At 41.2% G+C, this 24,816-nt stretch overlaps 1 protein-coding gene across 1 annotated transcript in view; it reads right to left on the bottom strand.

Moving 5' to 3' along the window:
- The window catches only part of RhoGAP100F (Rho GTPase activating protein at 100F), a 28,505-nt gene extending 8,838 nt beyond the window's left edge, over positions 1-19,667 (bottom strand). Inside the window, exons 1-20 of the mRNA XM_028322136.1 lie at positions 19,573-19,667; positions 18,759-18,888; positions 15,376-15,459; positions 14,744-14,842; positions 12,591-12,749; positions 11,796-11,913; positions 11,011-11,140; positions 9,757-9,921; positions 9,285-9,425; positions 9,028-9,161; positions 8,472-8,949; positions 8,298-8,383; positions 7,805-7,956; positions 7,141-7,393; positions 6,155-6,414; positions 5,577-5,762; positions 4,192-4,414; positions 3,104-3,304; positions 1,779-2,060; positions 688-768 (exon numbers count right to left, since the gene is read on the bottom strand). Of these exons, the coding sequence (XP_028177937.1) occupies positions 688-768; positions 1,779-2,060; positions 3,104-3,304; positions 4,192-4,414; positions 5,577-5,762; positions 6,155-6,414; positions 7,141-7,393; positions 7,805-7,956; positions 8,298-8,383; positions 8,472-8,949; positions 9,028-9,161; positions 9,285-9,425; positions 9,757-9,921; positions 11,011-11,140; positions 11,796-11,913; positions 12,591-12,749; positions 14,744-14,842; positions 15,376-15,459; positions 18,759-18,888; positions 19,573-19,667 (3,457 nt within the window). The remainder of the gene's footprint in view (positions 1-687; positions 769-1,778; positions 2,061-3,103; positions 3,305-4,191; positions 4,415-5,576; positions 5,763-6,154; positions 6,415-7,140; positions 7,394-7,804; positions 7,957-8,297; positions 8,384-8,471; positions 8,950-9,027; positions 9,162-9,284; positions 9,426-9,756; positions 9,922-11,010; positions 11,141-11,795; positions 11,914-12,590; positions 12,750-14,743; positions 14,843-15,375; positions 15,460-18,758; positions 18,889-19,572) is intronic.
- Between the last annotated feature and the right edge of the window lie 5,149 nt (positions 19,668-24,816).

Consider the following 24,816-nt stretch of genomic DNA (forward strand, 5'->3'; position numbering starts at 1 on the left):
CCTCATTAAATACTCATTCAATTAGTATGGCAAGTTTTATTTCAAACCTGACAATTTGTTTATTATGTTACAATGTAATGCCAATAATAATACTAGCATCGCATACAACGACTTCAAAATACTATTATTATAAAATGATACATGGAAAATGATAAAAATGTTTATGGTTTACAGATTATCTTTGTGTAGGTATATGTGTATGAGAATATAGATTTCAAAAGAAACGTTTTGGGAGCCTATAAATTGACCCCCAGATCGATAAATAGAAAAGTTTTTCATTCAAAGGAAACAAACTTACAAGCTCCAGGTTAGTTGGCTCCAACTTTAATACATTTCGACTTCCTTCTTTAGATCTTTAGTGACAGAACCCGTTTTACCATTTGTAATGAAATGATTTCATTTTATTTTTTAATTATTCAGTTTATTCAGTACATAGGCCCTTTCCAGGGCACTTATACACGTCCCAAATATAGCTTGCCCTACCACCACTTCGAGACAACGTATGGGCTGGTGTTGAGAAGAAGTGGCAAAAGAAACTCAGTCACCTTTATCAGTTTGTCAATGTTGTTCTAAAATAAAATCTTGATGGCGGTTGTGGGTACTTATCACGTGGGGGTTAGATCTACCTATCACTTGGGGGAAAAGACTACCTATGTGACTACCTATGGTGGTGGGGTTACTTATCACCTGGGGGGAGGGTGGCTGAGGCCGCTGGCGACGCACTGACTTTGCTTCCACGCGGCCCGGTTGCTGGCTCGCCGCGCCGAACTGTCTACAAACATACATGCGTTAAGGTTCCGCTTAGATCTCCACAACCACTTGCCACTACTGTCTAAGGACTACAGAAAATAAACACGGTTATATGCACTCTATGTGACACAAAAATCTTAAAAACAATCTTGAGGACTTATGACTTTACTCAATTGATAAACAGTATAATTTTGTCGTAAAATACTAACTAGGGTGATTTTTAATGATGTTTTATGGATGATAGAAAATATTTACGACAAAAATTTAAAATTAACTTTTAAACGATAGATTGCAATTCTTTTAATTTCTAACACAGAAGTCACATAAGCACGTCAATAGATTACGTACATAACCTGTTAGTTGAACAGCTTTGCAATCTGCTCTCTACAGAACATGCCTTGGACAGTAAGTTCAACAAAATATAATCAAGCGTCTGTACCTACTACCAGTACTGATGTCAAGTGTCGAGAAGATATCATGCTAATGTTGATCACCAGTCACCACGCACTAAATTGGGTAGTTGACACCACGAACCAATAATTCCATGACTTCTTTTTACAAAATCTTCTGTCTAGCTCCGAAAACCGAGTTAGTTTTCAATCATACAAAATCTGGCCTTGTCTTTTCAATCCACGACCAAATGACAAACGGTTCGGAAGAACATTGATCTTTTGCTCAGTGACCTACGCTACACAGACGTCATAGCTTCCATTTGCCATTCAAAATCTAATATCTATATATATAAAAGAAAGTCGTGTTAGTTACACCACTTATAACTCAAGAACGGCTGAACTGATTTAGCTGAAAATTGTCAGGGAGGTAGTTTAGAGCCAGGAGAAGGACATAGGATACTTTTTATCCCGTTCGAAATTAAAAAAAGTCTGCTTATTTATTGCCATTAAGGCGGAACAAAGTTCGCCGGGTCAGCTAGTGGGAAATAATATTATATGCATTTTGACAGCTCATATTTTAATTGACTGGTGGTGTCAACTACCCTATTATCAAACAGAAAAACGAGGGTACATTACCTGAACGCTTAGGCGGCGGCCAGATCTGCAGCAGGCATTGAAGGACATGTATCGGCCTCTGGTAGTCCAGGTCATTTGCCGGTTGGGAGTGCAGCATCAATGGCGGTGCTAGGGCCACTGCCAGATGTTGAGGGGACATCTTGTTTCTGTCCTGGGCAGCCACCACCAGGGCGAGGTGGTCGAGGAGGAAGACGAGGGTGGCGCGCGCGGCGCGAGGGAGGCATTCGACTATCGAGGCCATGAGGCGCGCGTTGCCTTCGCGGTCGTCGGGGAGGCAGACGCCTAAAATAATTATATTATTAGTTAGTAAAGATCTTTTCATTTTTTTATTTTATTTATTTATTTATATTAGGGAAACAAATAATTTTGATATACAGACAAATAATCACACAAAAAATAGGACAGAAATCAGCAAAGTTTCCACAGTTAAAATGAATACAGAGTGCACACTAAAATAGTAATAATTTATACATTAATTTCTAAATGTCAAATAAATAAGTGTCAATTATAAAATGTCAAACAGTTCAATTTAATAAAAATTATAAAATGTCAAAAAGTTAAAAATTAATAAAATTATATAAATCAAATGTCAGATAAATTATAATTATAATTATGTAGGTCAAAGTTATATATTCAAACATTATCTTAATTGTTTTTTATAAGATGGTAAGGAAGAATTAAAAATGTCAATCGCGTTAAACCTATTATCATATTCCTCACAAGATCTAGGTACAAAACTGTTACTAGCATAGTTAGTCCTAGTGAGAGAAATAGAAAAAAGTTTTGTAGAACGCGAACTCGTCCGAGGGCACCTAAAACCAATATTACCTACTTCATCCACGAAGAACGCGCCCTACCATTCTTCTGCTAATGTTTGAGTGTTATCGGTACACGCTAAATTATGAGTGCACACGCACACTACAATAATGACGCTTGGATTGCTCGGATCAAACTCCCCGCACCTTGCGCTTCCCTCGACCAAAAATTGGTGGAGTGAAACGATCATACCACAGTTCCTTTACGACCTAGGTATCAAGTATATCTATGTACGATGACTTTGCCTGCTTCGAGCCCACTATAATCATCTCATCTCATCATTAGATAGCAGTGTGCTCATAGCCAGAATCAAAGGCTTAAAAATTACAGATCAATTCAGCATCAGTTACATTAGGTACGAGTACTTATCAACACAGTCTATCACTGAAGAACTAAGTTAAAAGAAATTATGAAAGATGCAAAAATACACAAAATATCATGAGCATTCTAAATTATTGATTTAACTCGAAAAAATGATTTTTCAAAAACCATCCATCTTCATGACTCACCAAGAGCATCCAGTGTCATCTGGTACAGACACCGGCTGAACAGCGGCTGCGGGAGCTCCCTTAAATAGTCCTTGAGCAGGCCGGTTATAACGTTGATGTCGGGAACCGAGTCGGGCGTCAGCTCCACGCCTCGAGCGTTCCTTTCGAACGCTTCTCGGAGAATTCGCTTCTTGCTGGCAGAACCGCAGAGGCGGTAAAGACCTGGTGACGGAAAATTATGTTCAGTAAGTAATACTATTGTTATTCTTACCCAACTGTACTCAAAACATAGAAGGAAACAAATTAAAAATTGCACTAGTACCAAATAAATATTTTTTCTTTCTTTCTTTCTTTCTTTTTTCTGAATTTCAATGATCATGGTTAACAGTGTTCACAAATGCAGTCGGAGGCGTGGACAAAACTAGTCTAGTCGTGGATTCAATTCCTGCCTTAGGCAGTTCGATTTTTTCAAGATGTTAATTTAAAATTTAGTCTCTAATAACAAAACCGTCACCATTATTAATTAAAATAAATATAAATAAATTATGATCACCAGGTCATTTATTTCTTCACTGTAATAACTTTCTAATATACTCAGAGCTAAATGGACAATTAGACCTACTCTTCCCATGTTAGATAGTTTGACGAGGCCTGAAGTTCTACAATAATTGTCTCTAAGTTGCTAATAAGGTGGCCTCTCAATCTCATCAATGTAGCACCGTTTATAAACCAATATCTCTCGTTCTCCTCAACCCATTCAATTAAGTCCTATAACTCGTGGGAGTTATACAAGCAATAGAAGACACAGAAGTCATAGAAGTCACAGAAGTCACAAAAGTTATATAAGTTACTGCCGGCGCGACAGCCCGCGACTTCGTACGCGTGGATCCCGTTTTACTCCAAGAGGTCCCAAAATCCCGCCTTAGTGAGTACCTACGTTACGTTTAAAACGAACATGCAAAATTTGAGACTCCTAGGACTTGTAGTTTCTGAGATTTCGTGATGAGTGAGTGACTCAGTCAGTCAGTCATTCAGTGACCTTCCGCTTTTATATTTACATTTAGATAAGTCCTAACAATCATTTGTTTTCTGCAAAGGCATTTACTTACCAATGATGTCCAGCCCTCTTCTCTCGATCTCCTCAACACATCGGCGTACAATGAGCGGTACCGGCGGCGCGTGCGCCGGCCGCATCTCTCGCGCTACCACCGCGTCTAGTTCCGCGCCGAACAGCGGCGGCGGTGACATACGCGACGGCGCCGGCCGCCGCCGGAATAACTCGTGCGGCTCTGTGTGGCGTACGCGCACGTATAACGTCCCTCGGGGCTCCATCTGTGAGGATGATTTGGAAAGTGAGAAAGTGAAGTCACTTTTTTTTTGTACCATACAAAGTTTAAGCCTAGGCGCAGACCACCGATTTTTTATCGGCCGATAGTTTAGTCGGGCAGTTAATCAGTATGGGCATGTATGGAAGTGCGCACATTACACCGATTAATTCTTAAAACAAACTACATTCCGTACTGTTCAGCAGCCTGATCCAACTATCAGCCAACTAAAAATCGGTGGTCTGCGCCCTAGGCGCAGTTGCTAAAGGAGAATAATATTTGACAGCTCACAAAAAGTTATAGTTTCAAAATACTGAACTGTCCTATCGATGACATTGACAGCGGGGCGCCACCGTCAATACCGAATCGCTGGTTCCGATTTTTGCCATGTTGGAAACCATAAAGTTGAACGATGGTAGCGCCCCCCTGTCATTGAGTTTGGCGGGACAGTTCAGCGTGGGTCATCTATAGTCAGTTGTTGACTTTTGACGACAACTAGACTAAAAAGCGATATCTTCAGGCCTCAGTTGTAAGCACGTGCGCTTGCTGGCGTGTGAATAATGTCCTCTTCCTAGTTGATGCCTCAGCAATTCGGCTGCTGATCAGGAAACGCGGAAGAATACTAGAGGCAACTGCCATTAGTGACGTCCCGCATGTTCGACTCGTATGGCTCACGCAGGACACTGTCCGTAGCTTCTCTGTCGTGTTTTAAGTTACCTTTACCTTTATCACCAGCTAGCTAGCTAGGTCGGGCAGCATAAAGCACAGCTTGTAGCGGTGCTGCGTGTCCCACGACACTGTGGCGACCTTGCGTAGTTCATGAAGACTGAAGTAATTTGAACCTTGTGACTCTTGCAGTAGGTACCTTTATCGCCAGCTGGTGCAAGGGCAAGCGCGCTAGCAGGTTGGGCATCGTGACGGCCCAGCGGTAGCACAGCTTGTAGCGGTACTGTGGCAAGCTTGCGTAGTTCATGCAGACTGAAGTAATTTGAACCTTGTGTCTCTTGCAGTAGGTACCTTTATCGCCAGCTGGTACGACGGCGAGCGCGCCAGCAGGTCGGGCAGCGTGACGGCGCCGCGGTAGCACAGCTTGTAGCGGTACTGTGGCAAGCTTGCGTAGTTCATGCAGACTGAAGTAATTTGAACCTTGTGTCTCTTGCAGTAGGTACCTTTATCGCCAGCTGGTGCGACGGCGAGCGCGCCAGCAGGTCGGGCAGCGTGACGGCGCCGCGGTAGCACAGCTTGTGGCGGTGCTGCGGGTCCCACGAGTATACAAGCACGTCTAGTTGCCGGTTGTCGACCAGCTCTAGTTCGAACGACTCATCCCAGTCGAACTGGAGCTCGCCCGTGCGGACCTGATGGACACGGGATATAATAATAGTATTTTGAATCCAGCTGAGAAAACATAAGACCAACATAAGAAGAAAAGAAGCGTTATGATAATTTTAATAAAGAAATCAAATCGGTTTCCTATCGGGACAGTGGAATTTTATCAGTGTAGGTACTACATATTGCCTATGATATTCTCTTTCTGGGATATCAAGTTTATGGTGAAAAAAATTTTTTTGGAATGCAATTACCTATTGATAGAAAAAATAATTCGAGTTTTCCACTCAAGATCGTGATTACAGCTTTTAAATGATAAGGACATAAAAATTAAAAACTTAGGCGGCTAAAGTCTACAAGATATCCAAACAGAAAATGATGTCTAAAACATTGACAACTGCTGAAATACAACATAACTCACCACAGTACGCGCTTTGTGCACTCGATCACACTCCAGCACACAGTACAAGTCTCTAGGCGCCACCGGCGGCTGGGCCGGCGCCAAGGGCCCGGACGGCGGCGACCCCGGGGAAGCCCCGGATGGCGCCGGCCTTAGTCCCCGTCCCGCTAGCAAGTGCACCCACAACATGCCCGAGACCCCGCCCGCGAGGCGGGAAAGACCGGTCATGGACGCTGAGAGACCGCCAGAACCAGGTTTCTCCACTTTGTATTTTAGGAACTCTGTAATAAATATATTTGGAAAGCTCAGTTAAGGTTGGTCAAGAACTTTAAATGTTAACTTTCAGGCATGTAATTGAATCCTCCCAAATAGAAAAAACACTAAATGTTTTGAATGCCAATACCGTGCAGTCATTTTCATTCTTAATTCAAGAACTAGTAATTTTTACTGAATTCTTGAAATTATGAATTAACGATTTTTGCAGTCAAAAGTGGTTTTGACCGATTACTAATCAAGGAAGTAGGTATACATACCATTTGTAAATGGGATGGATCCCCGGCGGTGGCCCCCCGGCGCGCAGCGGTGGGTCCCAGCTGTTAGGAAGAGAGCGAGCGCGCGTGCATACGTGGCGGGGGCACAATCACTGAAAACACTCACCGTTGGGATTGATGTCAAGATGCCTCTGATGGCGCGAGCTGGGCGTGGGCACGGGGCTAGGGTTGGGGCAGTGGAACCGGGACACCAGCTCCAGGAGTTGTCTGACGCGTCTCGCTGACGGTGACCCCCCGGCGGTGGGCCCCAACTGTTGGGAGGAGAGCAAGAAAACACTCACCGTTGGGATTGATGTCAAGATGCCTCTGATGGCGCGAGCTGGGCGTGGGCGCGGGGCTAGGGTTGGGGCAGTTGAACCGGGACCCCAGCTCCATGAGTTGTCTGACGCGCCTCGCCGTCGGTGACCCCCCGGTGGTGGGCCCCAGCTGCTGGGAAGAGAGCAAGAAAACACTCACCGTTGGGATTGATGTCAAGATGCCTCTGGTGACGCGAGCTTGGCGTTGGCACGGGGCTCGGGTTGGGGCAGTTGAACCGGGACCCCAGCTCCAGGAGTTGTCTGACGCGCCTCGCCGACGGTGACCCCCCGGCGGTGGGCCCCAGCTGCTGGGAGGAGAGCGATCGCGCGGGCAGGTGGCGGGGGCGCTCAATGCGGCGACCGGCGACGCCAGCTAGGCCGAGTGAGGAGCCGAAGCGGCTGCCGCTTTCCATCTGGTAATATATTGAGATTTGTTAAGTACTTCAAAAGTCGTTACAAAGAAATAATAATACTTCTAACGCCAGTCACCAACGTTTCCAGATGTTTAAAACGAGGTAGGTATGTATCGTTTTTCACTAAATATTTGACATAGCGAGTGACAGTATCTCCTGGTTAGTCCAAATGCGACAATCCTCGTACCTATTCAGCGTTCACCAGTTGGCGTCAACAGTAGCGCCAACTGGTGAGTGCTAAAACGAGAGCCGTCATTAATATGATCAAGATACTTCATCGCGTTGGGTAAGCGCGGACGCAGCATCTCGTATAGCGCGCTGGTGAATGTTCTTACGGATTGGCATGCACTTGATATGATTCGATGCATACGCATGAAAATTATGATCTGTGTTCCAAAATTATTTACTTACGTTTTTCAATGCATCGTGTATATTCTCAGCTGAGTAGTGTGTAGGCAGCCGCGGGCGCAGCGTCTCGTACAGCGCGCTGGTTGACGGCGCACGAGACAGCCACGCGCGGTACTCGTCCGACGTGAACACTGACGGCGAAGACGTGAGGCGACCTGCCAGTTAATATGCGGTCAAACTTTCCAAGTAACACACAGGTTAAGGCAGATAAAAATACCGAAACCCAAAAGAGTACAAGAATTCGACGAAACGTTTCAAGAAAGGTACATAAAGTAGACCCCTGCTCTTCCGTAGTGACGTCTTGGAGGTGAAAAGTAATAATTGTAATACTCTAATCAAATAATTTTAAAACCATTCGAAAGTGAGCATCGTCGGGCTCTTTCCCAACATTTTTCCTTGTCTACTTGTATTGTAATTTATATTGTGTTTAAGATAAGTTTTATGAAAGTATGTACATAATCCTATCCTATATTATTTGTATACTCTTTATATTTACCTCTGGAAGAACGTAGATCTAAACGCGAAGATAAAGGTTCCGGCTCATCTTGAAGAACACTCCCGGCGCGTCTGCTTAGTCCCAATCTGTCCAAAAATTACATTATGAAAATAATACTTTTGGAAAATTTATCTACTCTAGAATGAAAAATGGAAATTTTAGTATGGTTGTTACCTTTGACCAGTGTTCCTAACATCTCTTGGCAGAGAATTGAATTTAGATCCGATGTCTCCTCTACCAAGCGTACTGCTTCTGTAGCCACTCAATCCCGAATAATATGGTGCTCTTGTAGGCGCCGTCGCTTCTGTATCCGACGAATAGTCCAAGCTTCGATTCCTTCTCGTTGTGCCGAATTTGGAGCCGTATGATGGTAGACCCAACCCTGTCGTTCCATAGCCTCCTCCAAGAGTTGATCCTAAGCCTGTTCCACTTAATCCAGTTCCCAATCCTGAACTGGTAAGTCCTGAGCCTACAAGGCTAGAGCCAGTCAAACCGCTGAGTCCAGTCGTCGACAGGCCTGACGGAAGGCCTGGCCCTCCCAAGCCCGGTCCTCCTAGACCACTTGATAATCCAGTCCCTGTTAGGCCACTTCCTGGCATACCAACACCACCAATTCCTCCGTATCTTTGATTATATCTTGATAGACTCGATGCTAGAATAACCAAATTATTATTTTAAAAAATCGTCAAAGTAACAGATACTATCTAAAGAGGTAAAAGTGTATTCGTACCACCACTGCCAGCAGCGGCCGAAGCCTTCAAGCTAGACCTCAACAAAGAGTGTCGACCAAAGTCTGAATGTGTCTCAGCTCTCGGTAACTGTTGTTCTGATCCAGAACGAGGGACTCTCCCTCCAAACCGCGTACTGAAACAAAACATGACGTCACCTCTTAAGAATATTCTATATTATTCTTCGAAGTCTGAAATATATCATCAGACAAGACTGGCACTGACTTACAGGACAATGATCTTTGTTTTAGTTACTGACCTGCCACTATCCGCTGGGTACAATGAATGCACCTTCTCTGCCAAACTTTCAAGCGTGTTAGGGTAAGACCGTTCGTATGGCACAAAGTGAGTTGCTGAAGACTTAGGCTGTTCCGTTATTACTGGAGGCGGTGGTCTATAGCTGCAACAAAACCAAGGAACAAATGTAATACCTAAATCTACAATAACTGGTGAAAAGAGATGAAATAATTATTAAATTTTCAATTAAATAAATAAAATAAATATTTTAAACAAATTGTTTCAACTTTGTCCAAAATTTATATTATAGCGTATTGACGCCTTAATCATGCACATTAAATTAGTTCCCAACAATATACTCGACTCGAACCCATAACTACAGTGCAAATCACCGGAACATCAAAATAAAAGTAATTTTTAAGCATAATACAACAAGATCGTCCATGTATAAATGTATTTACTTATCAGTATCCTCAGATATTCTTCCACCGTACCTCCACGTGGAATGGTCGGATGGAGGCCGAGGGTTGTAGTAAAGGTCCAGTGCGTTGGAATCTGGTGAAAGTGCTCCCAGTTGGAGTCGGCTTCGTTCTTCCCTCCCATCACCAACTGGTCTGACGCTAGATCCTGGACCACCGGTAGACCGAAGTGTTCCATGCCTGGTGAAAAGAAATATTGTTTTATAATTTTAAAAATTACTCAATTGTTGCTAGTTAGATGCATTTTTCCTACCGTGATTTTGTTCTTGTTTATATGAAAATCATCGAGCGCAGCATTGACGGGAAACCTGCTCTTGATTTGCCAAGTAAAAGAAGACTATAGATCATGCTATCCACGAAGACGCGTCCCACCATTCCGCTAATGTTTGATTGTTACTCGGATCAAACTCCCCGCACCCCATGCTTCCCTCGCCCAAAATTTGTGGGGCGCGTCTTTGTGAATGGCACGATCTACATACATATATCTAGGAACTTACTGAGAGTACAGTCCATCGACGCGATCCCTGTCCCTGTCATCGTCGTCCCGGCAGTCCCGCTTGAGCACCACCACTGGCGGCGGCTTGTGTTCCGAGCGCGGCATCGACGGGAAACCTGGTCCTGACTTGCGAAGTAAAAGAAGACTATCTAGATACTTACTGTGAGTACAGTCCATCGACGCGATCCCTGTCCCTGTCATCGTCGTCCCGGCAGTCCCGCTTGAGCACCACCACCGGCGGCGGCTTGTGTTCCGAGCGCGGCATCGACGGGAAACCTGGTCCTGACTTGCGAAGTAAAAGAAGACTATCTAGGAACTTACTGTGAGTACAGTCCATCGACGCGATCCCTGTCCCGGTCATCGTCGTCCCGGCAGTCCCGCTTGAGCACCACCACCGGCGGCGGCTTGTGTTCAAAGCGCGGTATTGACGGGGAACCTGGTCCTAACTTGCCAAGTAAAAGAAGAATATTCAGGCACTTACTGTGAGTACAGTCCATCGACGCGATCCCTGTCCCGGTCATCGTCGTCCCGGCAGTCCCGCTTGAGCACCACCACCGGCGGCGGCTTGTGTTCCGAGCGCGGCATCGACGGTGAACCTGGTCCTAACTTGCCAAGTAAAAGAAGAATATTCAGGCACTTACTGTGAGTACAGTCCATCGACGCGATCCCTGTCCCTGTCATCGTCGTCCCGGCAGTCCTGTGTTCCGAGCGCGGCATCGACGGGAAACCTGGTCCTGACTTGCGAAGTAAAAGAAGACTATCTAGATACTTACTGTGAGTACAGTCCATCGACGCGATCCCTGTCCCTGTCATCGTCGTCCCGGCAGTCCCGCTTGAGCACCACCACCGGCGGCGGCTTGTGTTCCGAGCGCGGCATCGACGGTGAACCTGGTCCTGATTTGCCTAGCAAAGTTATTTTCCACATTTTGTAATCGTTTAGTACGAAATTAGTGAAGGAAGGATCTACACTCAGCAAGTTGATTTATCCATCATTGCGACTGTATTAACTACTTTTAAACGGCAAATGACATAGAGATAATTCGTAGGTTTCTTTAAAAAAAGTTTACTGATATCAAATAACTCAATTTATTTTTAAAAACCATTTTAGGTAGTAGCATTGTTACCCCTTTCATCTTAACGACTAAAATTATCGACAAACCAATAAGTTAAACAAGGTGCTTTAAATTTTATGAAAGGAATAACACTTGAGCTAACAAAGCATTACTTAGTAGCTAGCTACACCCAATTCCTAAGGTTTTTGTAAGACAGTAAACATTTTATTTTAAAATGAATTATAACTCTACCTTGATATCAAACAAACTCACTCTTTTAGCCTAGGTGCACTTTTAGTTTGCCGATATGAGAGCCGAGATGAGATTGGGCCCGATTCTAATTTGTATGAAAAATCGGCCGATACCAAATTGGTGTAATGTGCGCACTTTCATACTGATCTCCATACTGATCAACAGCCCGATCCAACTATCGGCCAACTAAAAATCGGTGGTCTGCGCCTAGGGAGTTACTCTATGAATATTTTATCTAATGTTATAATGCTGACCTTTCCTCTGCCTCGTGCACAGCAGCAGCCGCCTCGGAATGGACATGATGATGACGACGTCGTCCAGCGACATCCGCCTCACGTCCACCAGGTTCACCGCCAGGATCTCATCTCCCACCTTTGAACAAAATGTAACGTTATTCATTTGTTTTTTGTCAAGAATTATAATATCGTCGCTTGAATCTTTACAATAGAAAACCAATGAACGTCAAAAATAGAAAACGGTACGTAAGTAAGTGAGTGTGTTTTGTTTTTTATTTTATTTTATCACGAGCACCAATATTTTTTAACATTTTTTATCGCGTTCGTTCACATTATTATAAAGTTGCGCTTTTTGTTTAGGTAGGTAAGTACATCAATTTTCAGGAAAAAGAAACGCATGAAAAGTAGAGCAGTAACAATATTGTATTTTAAACCTCTTCAACCTTCACAATTAGGGTGCGTTTCCACAGAAGTGGAGCTGCGCGGAGTTGAGTGGAGCAGAGCCGTGTAAATGGGTATCGGACTGAATTGGAAGTTGGAACGGAGATGAGATGTGTATTTTGAGCAATGTGATTGGTCAATTTTTATAAGTCTCTGCTCAGCTCCGCGCAGCTCAGCTTCTGTGGAAACGCACCCTTAGGTATACAATACACAAAAAGTCACTGATCAACGTTGTTAGACAGCTGTCTATCTTGAAATATCTAACTTGCTTGAATCAGAAGTGGGCTTCACCACAATAATTCAGCGGTCATTCAGCAGTGCAACACAATTTTTATAGCAACATGATAGGAAAATGTAGGTATGTATTTTTACCTTCAAACACCCGCTGTTGTACACGGCCGACTCCAAAGCTATCCGTGATATGAACACCCCATCAGTTCTGGCGCCGCCGTCGCCCTCTCGAATGTAGAGGCCCAGGGTCTGCCCCGGACGCTTCACGATCTCCACTAGTTGTACTATGTGGCGGGCGTCCTGGAACAAACATTACTTACTGTAGATTTCCCTTCGTGTAACAGTTTAAAAAACATTTTGTTACGATGTGAAAAATAGACAGCTACGAGTATCATATCCACCACACCAACATGAAATGTACCTACTATTTTTTTTTAATATTTTATAAGTTGCAGTCAAGAACATCCTACAATATTAAGTTTATGTGAAATTCAAATAGCTTAATTTACAACTGAGAAAACCTCTGTTAGTGATTGATTGTACACACGACAGCACATCAGGTTACACATTTTTGTTGCAAACTCGCCCCTATTGCAACGGCACAAGAACCCACAGTGGTTACGTTGACGTGCCGTCGTCCGTACATAATACAAAAAAAATTAAAACAAATGCTACAAGAAAAAGCTAAATTTTCTTGAAATGCGGATTACCTACTTTACTTTCTTCGTAATGACATCATATAAAGCAAGTACATACCTAAATAAATACTTAACTATTTAGTTACGATAATATTTACCTAAAATTAACAACTGAAATGCGCCACACATTTTCCTTGTAAAAAACAAATGAATGTTAGGATGTTTCCAAAAGAATAAAATTACCAGCCAGTAATATTATCACGCTACCAAATAATTACAAGGTACGTGCAATTAAAAACTATTTTGAAAAAAGTTTCTGTCTTAAAAAGTATAACCAGCCAGTTATTATTGTAGAATTTAAAAAATAATTTAAGTGGGTTTCACATTTCACAGTTTGGTGCATCCGCAATTTTCGTTATTCAAAACATGCATTGTTCTACCATTTTTATCACAAAACAAACAACATAGCCTTCTCCTATTGGTTTTGTGTACCAATAATGGGAATTCGTGTCCCCGATTCAAATATTGGATGCGGCCACAGCGGTATCGCATAGCAAAAGCCGTGAATGGAGGTGTTTCAGTTACAAAGCTTCCTAAAATTTAAAATATAAAATCTCTTACAAATACAAATACCGTTGTTGAAAAGAATTTCTTATAAAATAATTATAACAAAAGATAGGTACATCAAAACACTTATTTATTTAGATTAATAATTTTATGTGGCCTTCATTTTTTAATGAGAGAATACAAACTTTTAGAAGTTTATCACATGAATAATTCCATTAATTTCCACTCGATTTGCACAGCTTTTTAACGTTTTTCCATCATTTTAAGGCTTTACTAAATAATTAGTACTTTAACTAAGAAAAAAAAATTAAAAGCACAGAACCTACCCATAATCCCAAAAAGAAATAACTACCTACTAAAAAACTTCTCTAAAGCGTGTAGATACGTAGCTTATGACAATTTCAACTGTAACAGATGTACTTCCAAATCAGCTACCCCTTTGATCGAGTATCGAGCATAATCGAGTGACAAACACACTTTCCCCAATATTGGGGTCATCTCGCGTTCCAAATGCTTGACGCTCTATTTGCATTTCTGCGTATTCCGAATATCGAAGGACCGCAGCAATACCGACGGGGACCGCGGCAATACCGACGGGGACCGCGGCAATATCGCAAGCGCGCATCTGACAATGCGCCTAGATTGCGTTCGCATTCCCAGCGATCTAGGCCACTAACAATGGGGTTCAGTAGAGTAGGTTCTTTCAGCGGTCCCGTACTAGGTTACGAGTTTAATCCGGGTCAATGGAGCGGGGGCATTACCTGTTTTTCAAGAGGAACGCGCCATTTATCTGCCTACCCGCAGGCGGTGACGAGTATGCAGATACAAGTAAGTAGGTATAGCTGCGTACGAGTCGAGGCAAAAAACGAAGCTGTTTGAGTTTTAAGTCAAGAAATGAGTATTTTATCACTATGATATTTCACATTGTATGCAAACCCCAAAAAGTACGAATAATAAAACAGATGTTTAATTGTGTTTGGCCCAGACTTTTCTTTTAATAAAACAATGATGTAAAATTGGCACATCATCTCGCAGCGGCTGCCAAATTTTAATATGGGTGCAATATTAATTAATTATGTTGTTTAATACCTGCAATGCGAAGAATTTCTTGGCGGCTTCAATATTGTTCCGGCCCACTTGTCTCAATTCCAGTATCCGAACGATCATCTCGCCGCGTCGCTCCACCGCCTGCAATAATATGCATTCGAAATTTTAATAATAAGTTGTTAGGTAAGCAAAGGGTAGGTACTATTCCACATTTCCATTGATCCTATCATCATTATTTTTCAGCCACAGGACGTCCACTGCTGAATATACCTCCCCCAATGATTTCCAGATTGGCTGGTTAATAGCGGTCTGCATCCAGCGCCTTCCTGCTAATTTTATGGGAACGTCTCTCCACCTTGTGTGGACGTCCTACGTTGCGCTCACCGGTACCCTGGCCTCCACTAAAGAACCTTGACGCCCCATCGGTCGTCAGTTCTGCGTGCTCTGTGCCCTGCCTATTTAACCCTTGGGTTATGTATCAATACTGAAATCCGACGGACTGTTCAACCTTAGTAGCTGTCTAAAAAACCGGCAATACTTATTTTCTTACAATAGTACCAGTTTCAACTCTTTTTGTATTTATCTAAATGCCGAAAACAACCACAACAAAAGGTTTTTTATGAATTTATTTGCATTAGTAGGTTACTAATGATATTAATTAAATTAATAATTACCTCAAGCGCCGCAGCCGTGGTCGTGTCGTGATCATTTTCAACCATTTCAATCTGCCTAAATATTTCATTACTGACTCCCGACACCTGAAACAAAACAAACACTATAAATATATTTTCACTTATACCAATCAATATTCTTTAGTTTGTTTTCAATCGATTATACAATATCAATCTTAACACTAAGAAATAGACATTAATTTTCAAACAAAGAGCATGATTTGCATCTAACCCTTCAAGTAGCAGAAAACCGCTTAGGGTTCCACGGGCTAGATTGGTACATTTTAATATCACACTACATTATAAGTCACCAAGGCCACAAGGGCGACTACTGTATTGTACTCCGAAACTTTTTTATGAACATTAATTGCACAACACGCTTGACGATCTAATCACTACATTATACTAAGACATAAAACTCAAATCATAACAACAGTTTATATACAATACACACTAACATCCAACTTAGAGATTCGCAAATGCACGAAGGAAATGCACCAAAGGAAATGTAGAGTCAACATAACAGGAAATTGTCTCACGCGGGAAATAGCAAAGCTGTATTCGAAATAAGCAGTCGATTTATTGGTGTAATAAAATATCAGAGGAATGACAACACATTTTAGAATACAAAAATATAAACCTCAGTATTCTTCAGTCTACTTTTCTCACTGACAACTTTGTTCATGATAACAGACAATAGAATTCGGTTCGCAACTCTTATCTAAAAGAAAATCTGTATCACGTCTTTTTGAAATGAAAGATGTCTTTATTTTTAACATTCTTAACATTCATAAATCTATTTTCCCTACAAAAACTTCCAGTTAAACATTTGACAAGTGCTGAGAAGAAGCACCGCAACAAAGTACATAGGCCTACCTACATATTATACAAATGAACATTTATTTAAAATATGTATAAAAGTAACAACAGATACAGGAGCAGTTATAATTGATAATTATACCTAAACATGTGAAGTTTCACATACACAACACTTCATAATCATCAGGTCATTTAGTTTGCACACACATCATGATACAAGATATTCAGTACAGTTTTGTTAATAAAGAATCTCAGTTTTACTATAAATATCTCTCTTCTTTCGTTCTTTCTTACTTTAACCGCCTTAGGGGTCTTAGGGGTCATAGAATAGGCTTTAGTGGCCTTACAAAGATCTTGACCCCTACCGCAGCAACATATTACAGAAGTAAACCTCATCGACAACAAAAGATAGAGCTCACTAACAGGCTTTCTTCCTTTAATTTCCCTAATCTTCTGCTTCTTTAGGGTGAGATTCTTCTTCCTTTTTACTTGCACCATCTTACGGGTCAAGATATAGGTAAATGACAAAAGACGAACGAAAAAAGGAAGAGGACAATACTGCTGCCTAGAATTAGTAAGTAGGTAATCCTCGTTGATAACTTGTCCTCTTCTTACTTACAATAATATGTATTATCTGGAAAAAAATACATACAGAGCATTAAGTTTCAACAACTATTCTTTTTATTCTTCAGAAATCTTGGAGTCTGACTAACTTGCGCCGCCTTAGGGGTCGAGTTATAGGCATAAAGCATTACAAAAAGCCTATAGAAACTTCCTCGACCCCTACAGCGGAACAAGTAATCCTCGCCGACAGCTGAATTCTTGCTGCTGAATTCTCTACTCATCTTCTGTATCTAAAATAACTTTATGGGACAAATGGGATCCATTTTCATTCAAAACTAGCTGACCCGGCGAACTCTGTTCCGCCTTAAAAGCAATAAATAAGCCATCGCAATTTTCCCTTATTTGCTCACCGTTTAGACCTACCCTGGACTACGACAAACGTTTTAAAACCAAAATCAGCTCAATCGGCCCAGTCGAGTTTTAATCAGACTAACGAACAGCAATTCATTTTTATTTATATAGATAGATGTATAGATAGCCATGCCATCCACGAAGACGCGCCATACCAATTTTTGGTCGAGGGAAGCGTGGGTGCGGGAATTTGATCCGAGCTTCAGTCGTGAAATTTATATAGTGTGCGTGTGCACTCGTGGATAAATTAGCATGTACCGATAACATTCAAAAAACATTAGCGGAAGCATGCATACATAAACTATAAACGATTAGGACGAAAGGAGGGGCGCGTCTTCGCGGATGGCACTATCTACTCGTATAGTGAGTAGGTATAGAAAATGAGAGCAAACAAAATAAGTAAGTGTATTGGAAAGCTTGCACAAGTTTGGAAACGTGCCTTATCTCTGATTTCCTTTGGTGTATTTGTAAAAAGCAAACCATTTCATATTCTAGTGCAGGTTGCCAATACCTATACAGCAGTACACAATTACAAATAGTAGGTAAAATAGAAATTACACAAGAAGACAATAGTTAAACAATGAACAGTCGACGGCACATTTGTTGATAAATAGAACCTAATAGGTACAACTAATTCTGATGCGACAGTGTTTGTAGCTTGATATGATATCGTCTGTACATTTTTACAATATAGAGTATAGACTGCTAAGCTGGTAATACCTTTGTTTATTAAATTTATGTCTCATGCGATTTCATTAGTTTACTTCTAATAAGTGTCTTGTCACACAAGAGTTTCATAATATGCATAGGCCAATGACAGGACGCGCGACCTGTCATTGCCCTATGCACGCGCAGTGATCGCCATCGGTTTGCCTGAAGTTTAATACATTTTAACATTTAGGATTGTGCCGTGAAATTGTATCTTCTTTTATCATTCTTCTTCTTTTAAAGGCTGCAATTCTGTTCTTCTTGAAGCAGGCTACTTCCGCCGCCTTTGGGGTCAAGGTTGTATTATTCATACAGCTGTTGACCCCGGAAGCGGAAGAAGTAATGATAGCTGAGTCTGGAATTCGCCAACAAATTGTTTCACTGTTCTGCAGCACGCCGAGGGAGCATTTAGTTTCTCTTCAATCAAACGCCTAGCGGGATGGCCAGCCGGGATAGGTGGAATAGGGGGAACCCTATTCGACCTATCCCACCTATCCCACCTGGCCATTCCATGTCTTCCATCTGCCATCTTTGGTTGCATTCAATATTCATAATGTCTTCAACATTTAACCAACAACGTAACACTGTAGCACGCTAGAGGGCGCATGGTTGATGCTCTTTGGCGTGGTCATTCAGACGTCGCGTCATTTCAGACATCACATGGACATTTTCTTTTGCCCTCTGCCTTGCAACTATACTATCTTCATAGCTACCAACAGTTATCAATAACGTCGTACCTTTCGGAAGTCCGCATGGTCGCCGCATCGTCTTCTAGACGCTGAGTGGTCATTTTATTTGGCTTCGACGACGTCGTCATCTTTCAAGGCATTTTCCTGCTTTTGCCTTGGCTACCAGTACTGACAACACCGTTAACCAACACGTACCTTTCGGAAGTCCGGCTGCAGCACGCAGGGGGGCGCATGGTTGGCGCGCGGCGGCTGCGGGGGCCCGGGCGGCGCGCGCCCGGGCGACGCCGTCAAGTCAGGCGCCGCGCGGCCATTCTCCTGCGGACGAAACAATGCGTATTAGATTCAGATTGACGATAGCAAAGAAATATTCATAGTTTCATTAACCCTTTACCTACGGGCCCTTGGAAACCAAAGTCGCCTCTCAATACGGGGTATTTTAACCTATAAAATTGTTTGCTCCACTTTACATCAAGATATTTTAAAAAGTATGAGACTTACGGTATTGAAATTTGGAATCATTTTGGAATATTATATTCTGCAACTAATGTACTTTTATAATTACAAGCGCATTTTAAACTTAATTTGCAATTTTATTGTTTTTTTGTCGTAAACCGTGATTTAGTATTGGCTTTGCCAAAATAATAATAGATGCCACCCGTATTGAGAAGTGTCTTTTGAGTTGGCAACTATAGGTGCCTCCCGTAGGTAAGAGGTTAAATTCAACGCGTGCAGAGTGCGTGCGCGATGGCGATCAGATGTCATGTATGACTTTGTAGCGATGAGTTCACATCAACGCGTCTTGTCATTGGTCGCGGCGATCTACGCACGCGCAATGATCGCCATCGCCATCTCCGACGCGCGCTGCACGCGTAGGTTTTTTGGCCTGAGCTTAAAGTCGCTAGGCAAAGGCCTTATTTTTCGTCAGGAAATAGTTGCCATATTAGAAATAGATGAATAGTTTAAGTATGTGGCTCTCCCTACCAGATGGGCAGGGCCTACCCACTAAAACCTGATGGTGTCCTCCAAAGTCTTGGTCTTGGGAGGGAACTGCGAGTTATTGTCCAGGCTAGACGGTTTCAACAACTGGCCCTGCGCTAAACGCATCCAGGGTCTACCTACGACCTTCCCTAGATCGTCAGCTCTGTGTTTACAGTGAAAAACTACTAAACGTAAACCTCCCCCTCCCCCTTTCGTATTAAATAGTGCGGAACCACACTCTGTTGAATTTGAATTAATTTATTATATCTATTTAATATTTGTTTTAACAATGTTTCAACGGCGTTTAATTAATATACTTAAATATTCGTACCTACCTACTCGTATCTATTACAATACAATATCAAGCCTTGCGACAGGTTATAGAGAAATAAACAATGACATTTCATGATTTTAGTGCCTTATGTAAAATACATAAAAATTAATATAAATTACCTATCACCTACGTCAAATTAGTACCTACTTAATAATATAATACAATCTTCACTAGATCAACAAAACGGGACTATTCCCACCTCTCGTTCCCACCACTGCAACTCCTGTGTAGCCAGGATCTACAGCTTGACCGCCACAAAAACCCAACCAATGAAGGTCAAGTTTGTCCCGGGGGAAAGTTAAACTGTCATTGGACCCGCAACGAAATTAATCAGAAGAACATAGGAGGAGTTCGAAATTAAGGTTCGACTTCCCTCCATTGCCAAGCGGGACTCTAGAGGGTTCACTAGATCAACAGTAACGCACCATCGAAACTATGTGCAAGAAGCCTTATTGTACAATTAACTTTGAATTAACTATGAATCTACAAGTATACTTGCAAAAGTATGGAATCACCCAAGTTGTCACAGAATATGTTTGGTTCCGACCCGAGCGATCATAAGAACTGAATGACTGTGTACATGTAGTACATATTATTATGATATCATTTATAAGTATACAGGGTGGAATTTTGTAATGCCACCTTAGAAAATTTTACTCAAAAAAAACATTCCTTTATTTTTTAAAAGAAAGAGAACCACATTCAAAGATTTTCTAAATTTTTTCGAAAATTCACCACCATACCATAAAATTGTCTGTAAAATTTAAATTAAATTAAGAAATTCATGGTTTTCCTTTCATTTGATTTATTAAATTTTTAGAGAGATTTCATCCTTATACTTACAATAAATGCAGGGTGTACCCTATATTTTTATTGCATTTAACAATTTTTTGTTGGTTCGATTCCCGGGTATGGCAAGCTTTTTAGAAATCTTTGAATGCATCTATCAACGCACAGCCCAAACCACTGGACGGATCGGGCTGAAATTTGGCCTGCAGGTAGATGTTATGACGTAAGGGGGTAAAACGGGATCCACGCGTACTAAGTCGCGTAAAAAAAAAGATTTATTATTATTATTGACTATGCACCACACAGTTCACGTACAGCGGGCCACAGTTCCAGCTACGCATTTCCGATTTTTCTCTCGCTCTTAACAAATGGTTTTGTTTTTGCGATACAACGAGACGACATGACCAGAAATGGGTAATTGGAACTATGGCCTTGGCAAATTGTGAACGACATCTAAACTTCTGATAAAAGATAGGTACAATTTGTTACAATTTTTGCGATTAATTTTCTTCTTCTTGCGCAGAAATCCTGAAGATAGATACTTATGCCGGCTTAGGAGTCGACTATAGGCTTTTGTGGCATTACAAAGTCTAAAGCCACGACCCCTACAGCGGCAGAAGTAACCACGTCGAGCACTCAGACAACAGTTTACAAAAACACAAATCAAATAAAATCAAATCAAATCTTATTAAAAGGTCTTAGTGCGAGTTTGCATTGAACGTTTTCGCTAGCGAGTGCGTCAAAAAAACCTATGAAGATTTTAGTTCTTGAAAGTAGGTATTCGCAAGGGACAATGTCGTTTCTTAAAAAACTTGCACTAAGTGTTTAGTACTTCTTAGGTCCTTTCGGCGCATACAGAGTTTTTAGACCGTTTCTAATTTAACTTCTAAAATAATAACTGACTAGGTAGAGTCGACAGTACATCAAGCTGCATATTGTGGCTTCTTGTCTAGTAATTTATTAAACATTTTTGTTGCTAATGTACCTACTACGAATTATTTATTTAAGGATAGTACACAGCACACTATCAATTATGGTTACAATTATGTTTTAGTATATGAATATTTTGTAGGCCAAATATAACTTCTAGTTTCGTTATACCTAAGTGACAATAAAAGGATTTACAAAAAAAGGTCAGTTTCAAGCTTATGACATGTAGAGATTAATTTTTATCGATGGTTTGTTTGATATTTGCAATTTGCATGAATTTATGGTTGTGCCTATTGGTACTTAGGTAATCATCATTTGTGATTTTTTTATCAGTGCATCTTGCTCATCTATACAAAGTACTTAGCATTTAGCTGAAAAGCATGCCATTTATTTGAATAGGAGTTTTTTTTTTCAGATTCAGAATCAGCAATATGTTATCTGTAAAACACATGTATAAAATACCTACAGGTGTACTAATGGACCGGCCTTTAAACTCGTAGCAAACTAGAGCGAAGCAAATGCGACTTGACTTTGGGTAGGACGAAACAAAAAATATTTGGGCAATTTTGTACAGAAACATAACACAGCGTTACATCCGTTCAACATTACGCGTTTCCGTTAAGAAAATCCCGGATCAGAGGCGCAGAAACCGTAAAAATAAAACCAATAAAAATATCCATCGAACCCTTTTCATTCAGGAATTATTACTTTACAAACAAATAAGAGCCGCTCGGGCTGTTTCCGCCGTTTTTCCGCCTGGAGCAATATCGTCACATCCCATTTTGGCGGCCAATCGAAACAGTGATCAAAGCGAATACTCTCCAACCGAACGGAAAGGTTGTTTAAACGAAAGCAGCAAAAGAAATCTTAAAGTTTCTTGGAGCAGTGTAGGCGTAGAGCAGTGTCCGATAGTTTAATGCTTAACTAACTGGATAATTCCTTCATCCATTCGATAAAAGTCACGACGGATAAAGAAAAGTGAATTGTAAACTCTTGGAGAGAAAATTATGCTTGCTTAAAGCATTGCGATGATTAAAAAGTGCACATAGCTGAAGAAAAATTGCTGCATCTTTAATTTCAAATAAGTGAGGAGTAATTGCAAACGCAAACACGTGTTTCTTTAAAAGACCGATGTGCAAAGGCATGAAAGCTTCGAAATCAAACTTAGACAAAGACTCACTGCTCCAGAACACAGCCTACATGCTCCAAATTCCATTCGACTGTCTCATCAACGTCCTCACAACCAGATTTGAAGTAAATGAGCCGTGACAGCGATCACATTATTATGACAGTGACCTAATTCGGCGGGAGTAGGTCCGGTAACCGTTCAAAAGTCCGTTTCTTTCGGAATGCGTTGAATTTTGGCGGTCGATCGGGTGCGGAGACGGGTGGGGCGTAGATGGTAGGGAGCCGTGACCCAGTTTCGGGACCCCCCTCCCCTACCCCTGGCGTACGCACGAGGTCACTGTACTGCAGTTGCAAGTCCCGAGTACCGCAGGGTGAGTGGACTTCATCCCGTTCCAGAGTATTGTTCGCGCATTCACCGTGGGACCGTGCAGAATGAATTCTATGACGTAGTTTCGCATTCACAAATCACGAGCTAATAGACTCGTATGCATCGATTCTCGAATTTATTTTTATCATGACACTTAAATAGTCCTACAAGCAGCAACGACGGTATTCAAAGATAGATAAATACGTCCCATTACACCACACAATAAACATTGATTTTATTAAGATTCTGATCGTTGTGATCGAAAAGAAAAATACACAGTTTTTCACAGAAAATTTTCCATGTAAATATCTACACAAAATTAACTATTTACTTCAATATTCTTCCCCGTACAAACATAATAAACCTCCATCATCAATTATTCACACCTCCGGACGTACAAAACGCCACAACAAGAACTGAATGCCCAACAATTTTTCATAACAGACCTGCCCACGTTGATTCATTCCGCCCGCCGACAAAAAAGTCGAGTTGTAAGCGAAATAAATCTGATTATCAAATCGTACGCCATCGGACGTGACTCTCCCAGCCTTTTCTGTAGCGAAGCAATTACTCGACCTAACATGACCGTACATAACAGAATGATATCAAGCGATGCGCGGCAAATTATTAAGTACCTTCAGTTGCAAAAGGATAAGAGTCAGTTTGTATTGACTCGGGTTTTTAATATTCAGACAATAAGAATGCAGACCGGATAATAGAGTACAGTCGGTTGTCATGCAATATCTCGGCAAGATTAAAAAGGCAAGGACCAACAAATTGGGTACAAAGGAAATCTGTAACGTTTAATGTTGTTTTTTTTTTCAATTGTTTTACGGTTTTGGTGAAGGCTTGTACTCGTACCATTAGATATGTGATTTTGCATAAGGTTTAGAGAATAAACTGATTTCGTTTATATTACATACGTACATCTCTACTTAAATTCGATGATTTTTTTTTTATGCTAGCCAAGGCAGGTATTTGACCGCAATCGCACCTGGACAGGTGTTAAGTGAGATGCAGTCTAGGATGGTACATATCTGCCCTGGTACATATTTTCTTATTTAGTACTTGTGTTACTGTTCTAAAATTATGTAACCACAACGACCGCTAGAGTTTTATGTAAGTAAGTGGTAAAGTGTGCTGCCGGCCAAAAAAATAATTAAAAAAGAAACAAAAAGGTATTTCATGCAGGGAATCCTATAAAGTGCGCCAAAATTGCTTTTGTTCCTTTGATTTTTGGCTACGACATGTTCGTATGAACGTGACACTGGCATAAACCGCTGTAGTATTTTACCAAAGTAACAAACACATCTTTCTTCCAATAAGAATAAAGCTGTTACTTATTCTCTGATAATAAAGTTATCTTTTATATATTTTTATTTCAGCAATAAATAACAAAGTTGTGAAACCTACTCGTACTGTTCTATCGAAAGATTTTTACAGCACTTCTTGTTCATTTTTATAAGAACCCGCCTTTGTCTTCGCAACTGTTTTGGACTTAGCATACCATTATCCCGTAACTTACAAGTCAAAACGTATTGATTTCGATCCCACATCAACCTGACAACGGTTGCAAGGAACCATTGTATAATTGATTAAACTATGTAGGTATAGTTTATAGCAATTAATATCCAAGTAAAGGTATGTAGTAAATAATATAATTTGATGAATTTATACTTAAATTAAATTAAAAAATGCATCAAACAGATTATCTTGATGTTTTAGAG

This window comes from Ostrinia furnacalis, unplaced genomic scaffold (genome assembly GCF_004193835.3).
Source record: "Ostrinia furnacalis isolate ACB-3 unplaced genomic scaffold, ASM419383v2 OfSCF7602, whole genome shotgun sequence".
Lineage (NCBI taxonomy): Eukaryota > Metazoa > Arthropoda > Insecta > Lepidoptera > Crambidae > Ostrinia > Ostrinia furnacalis.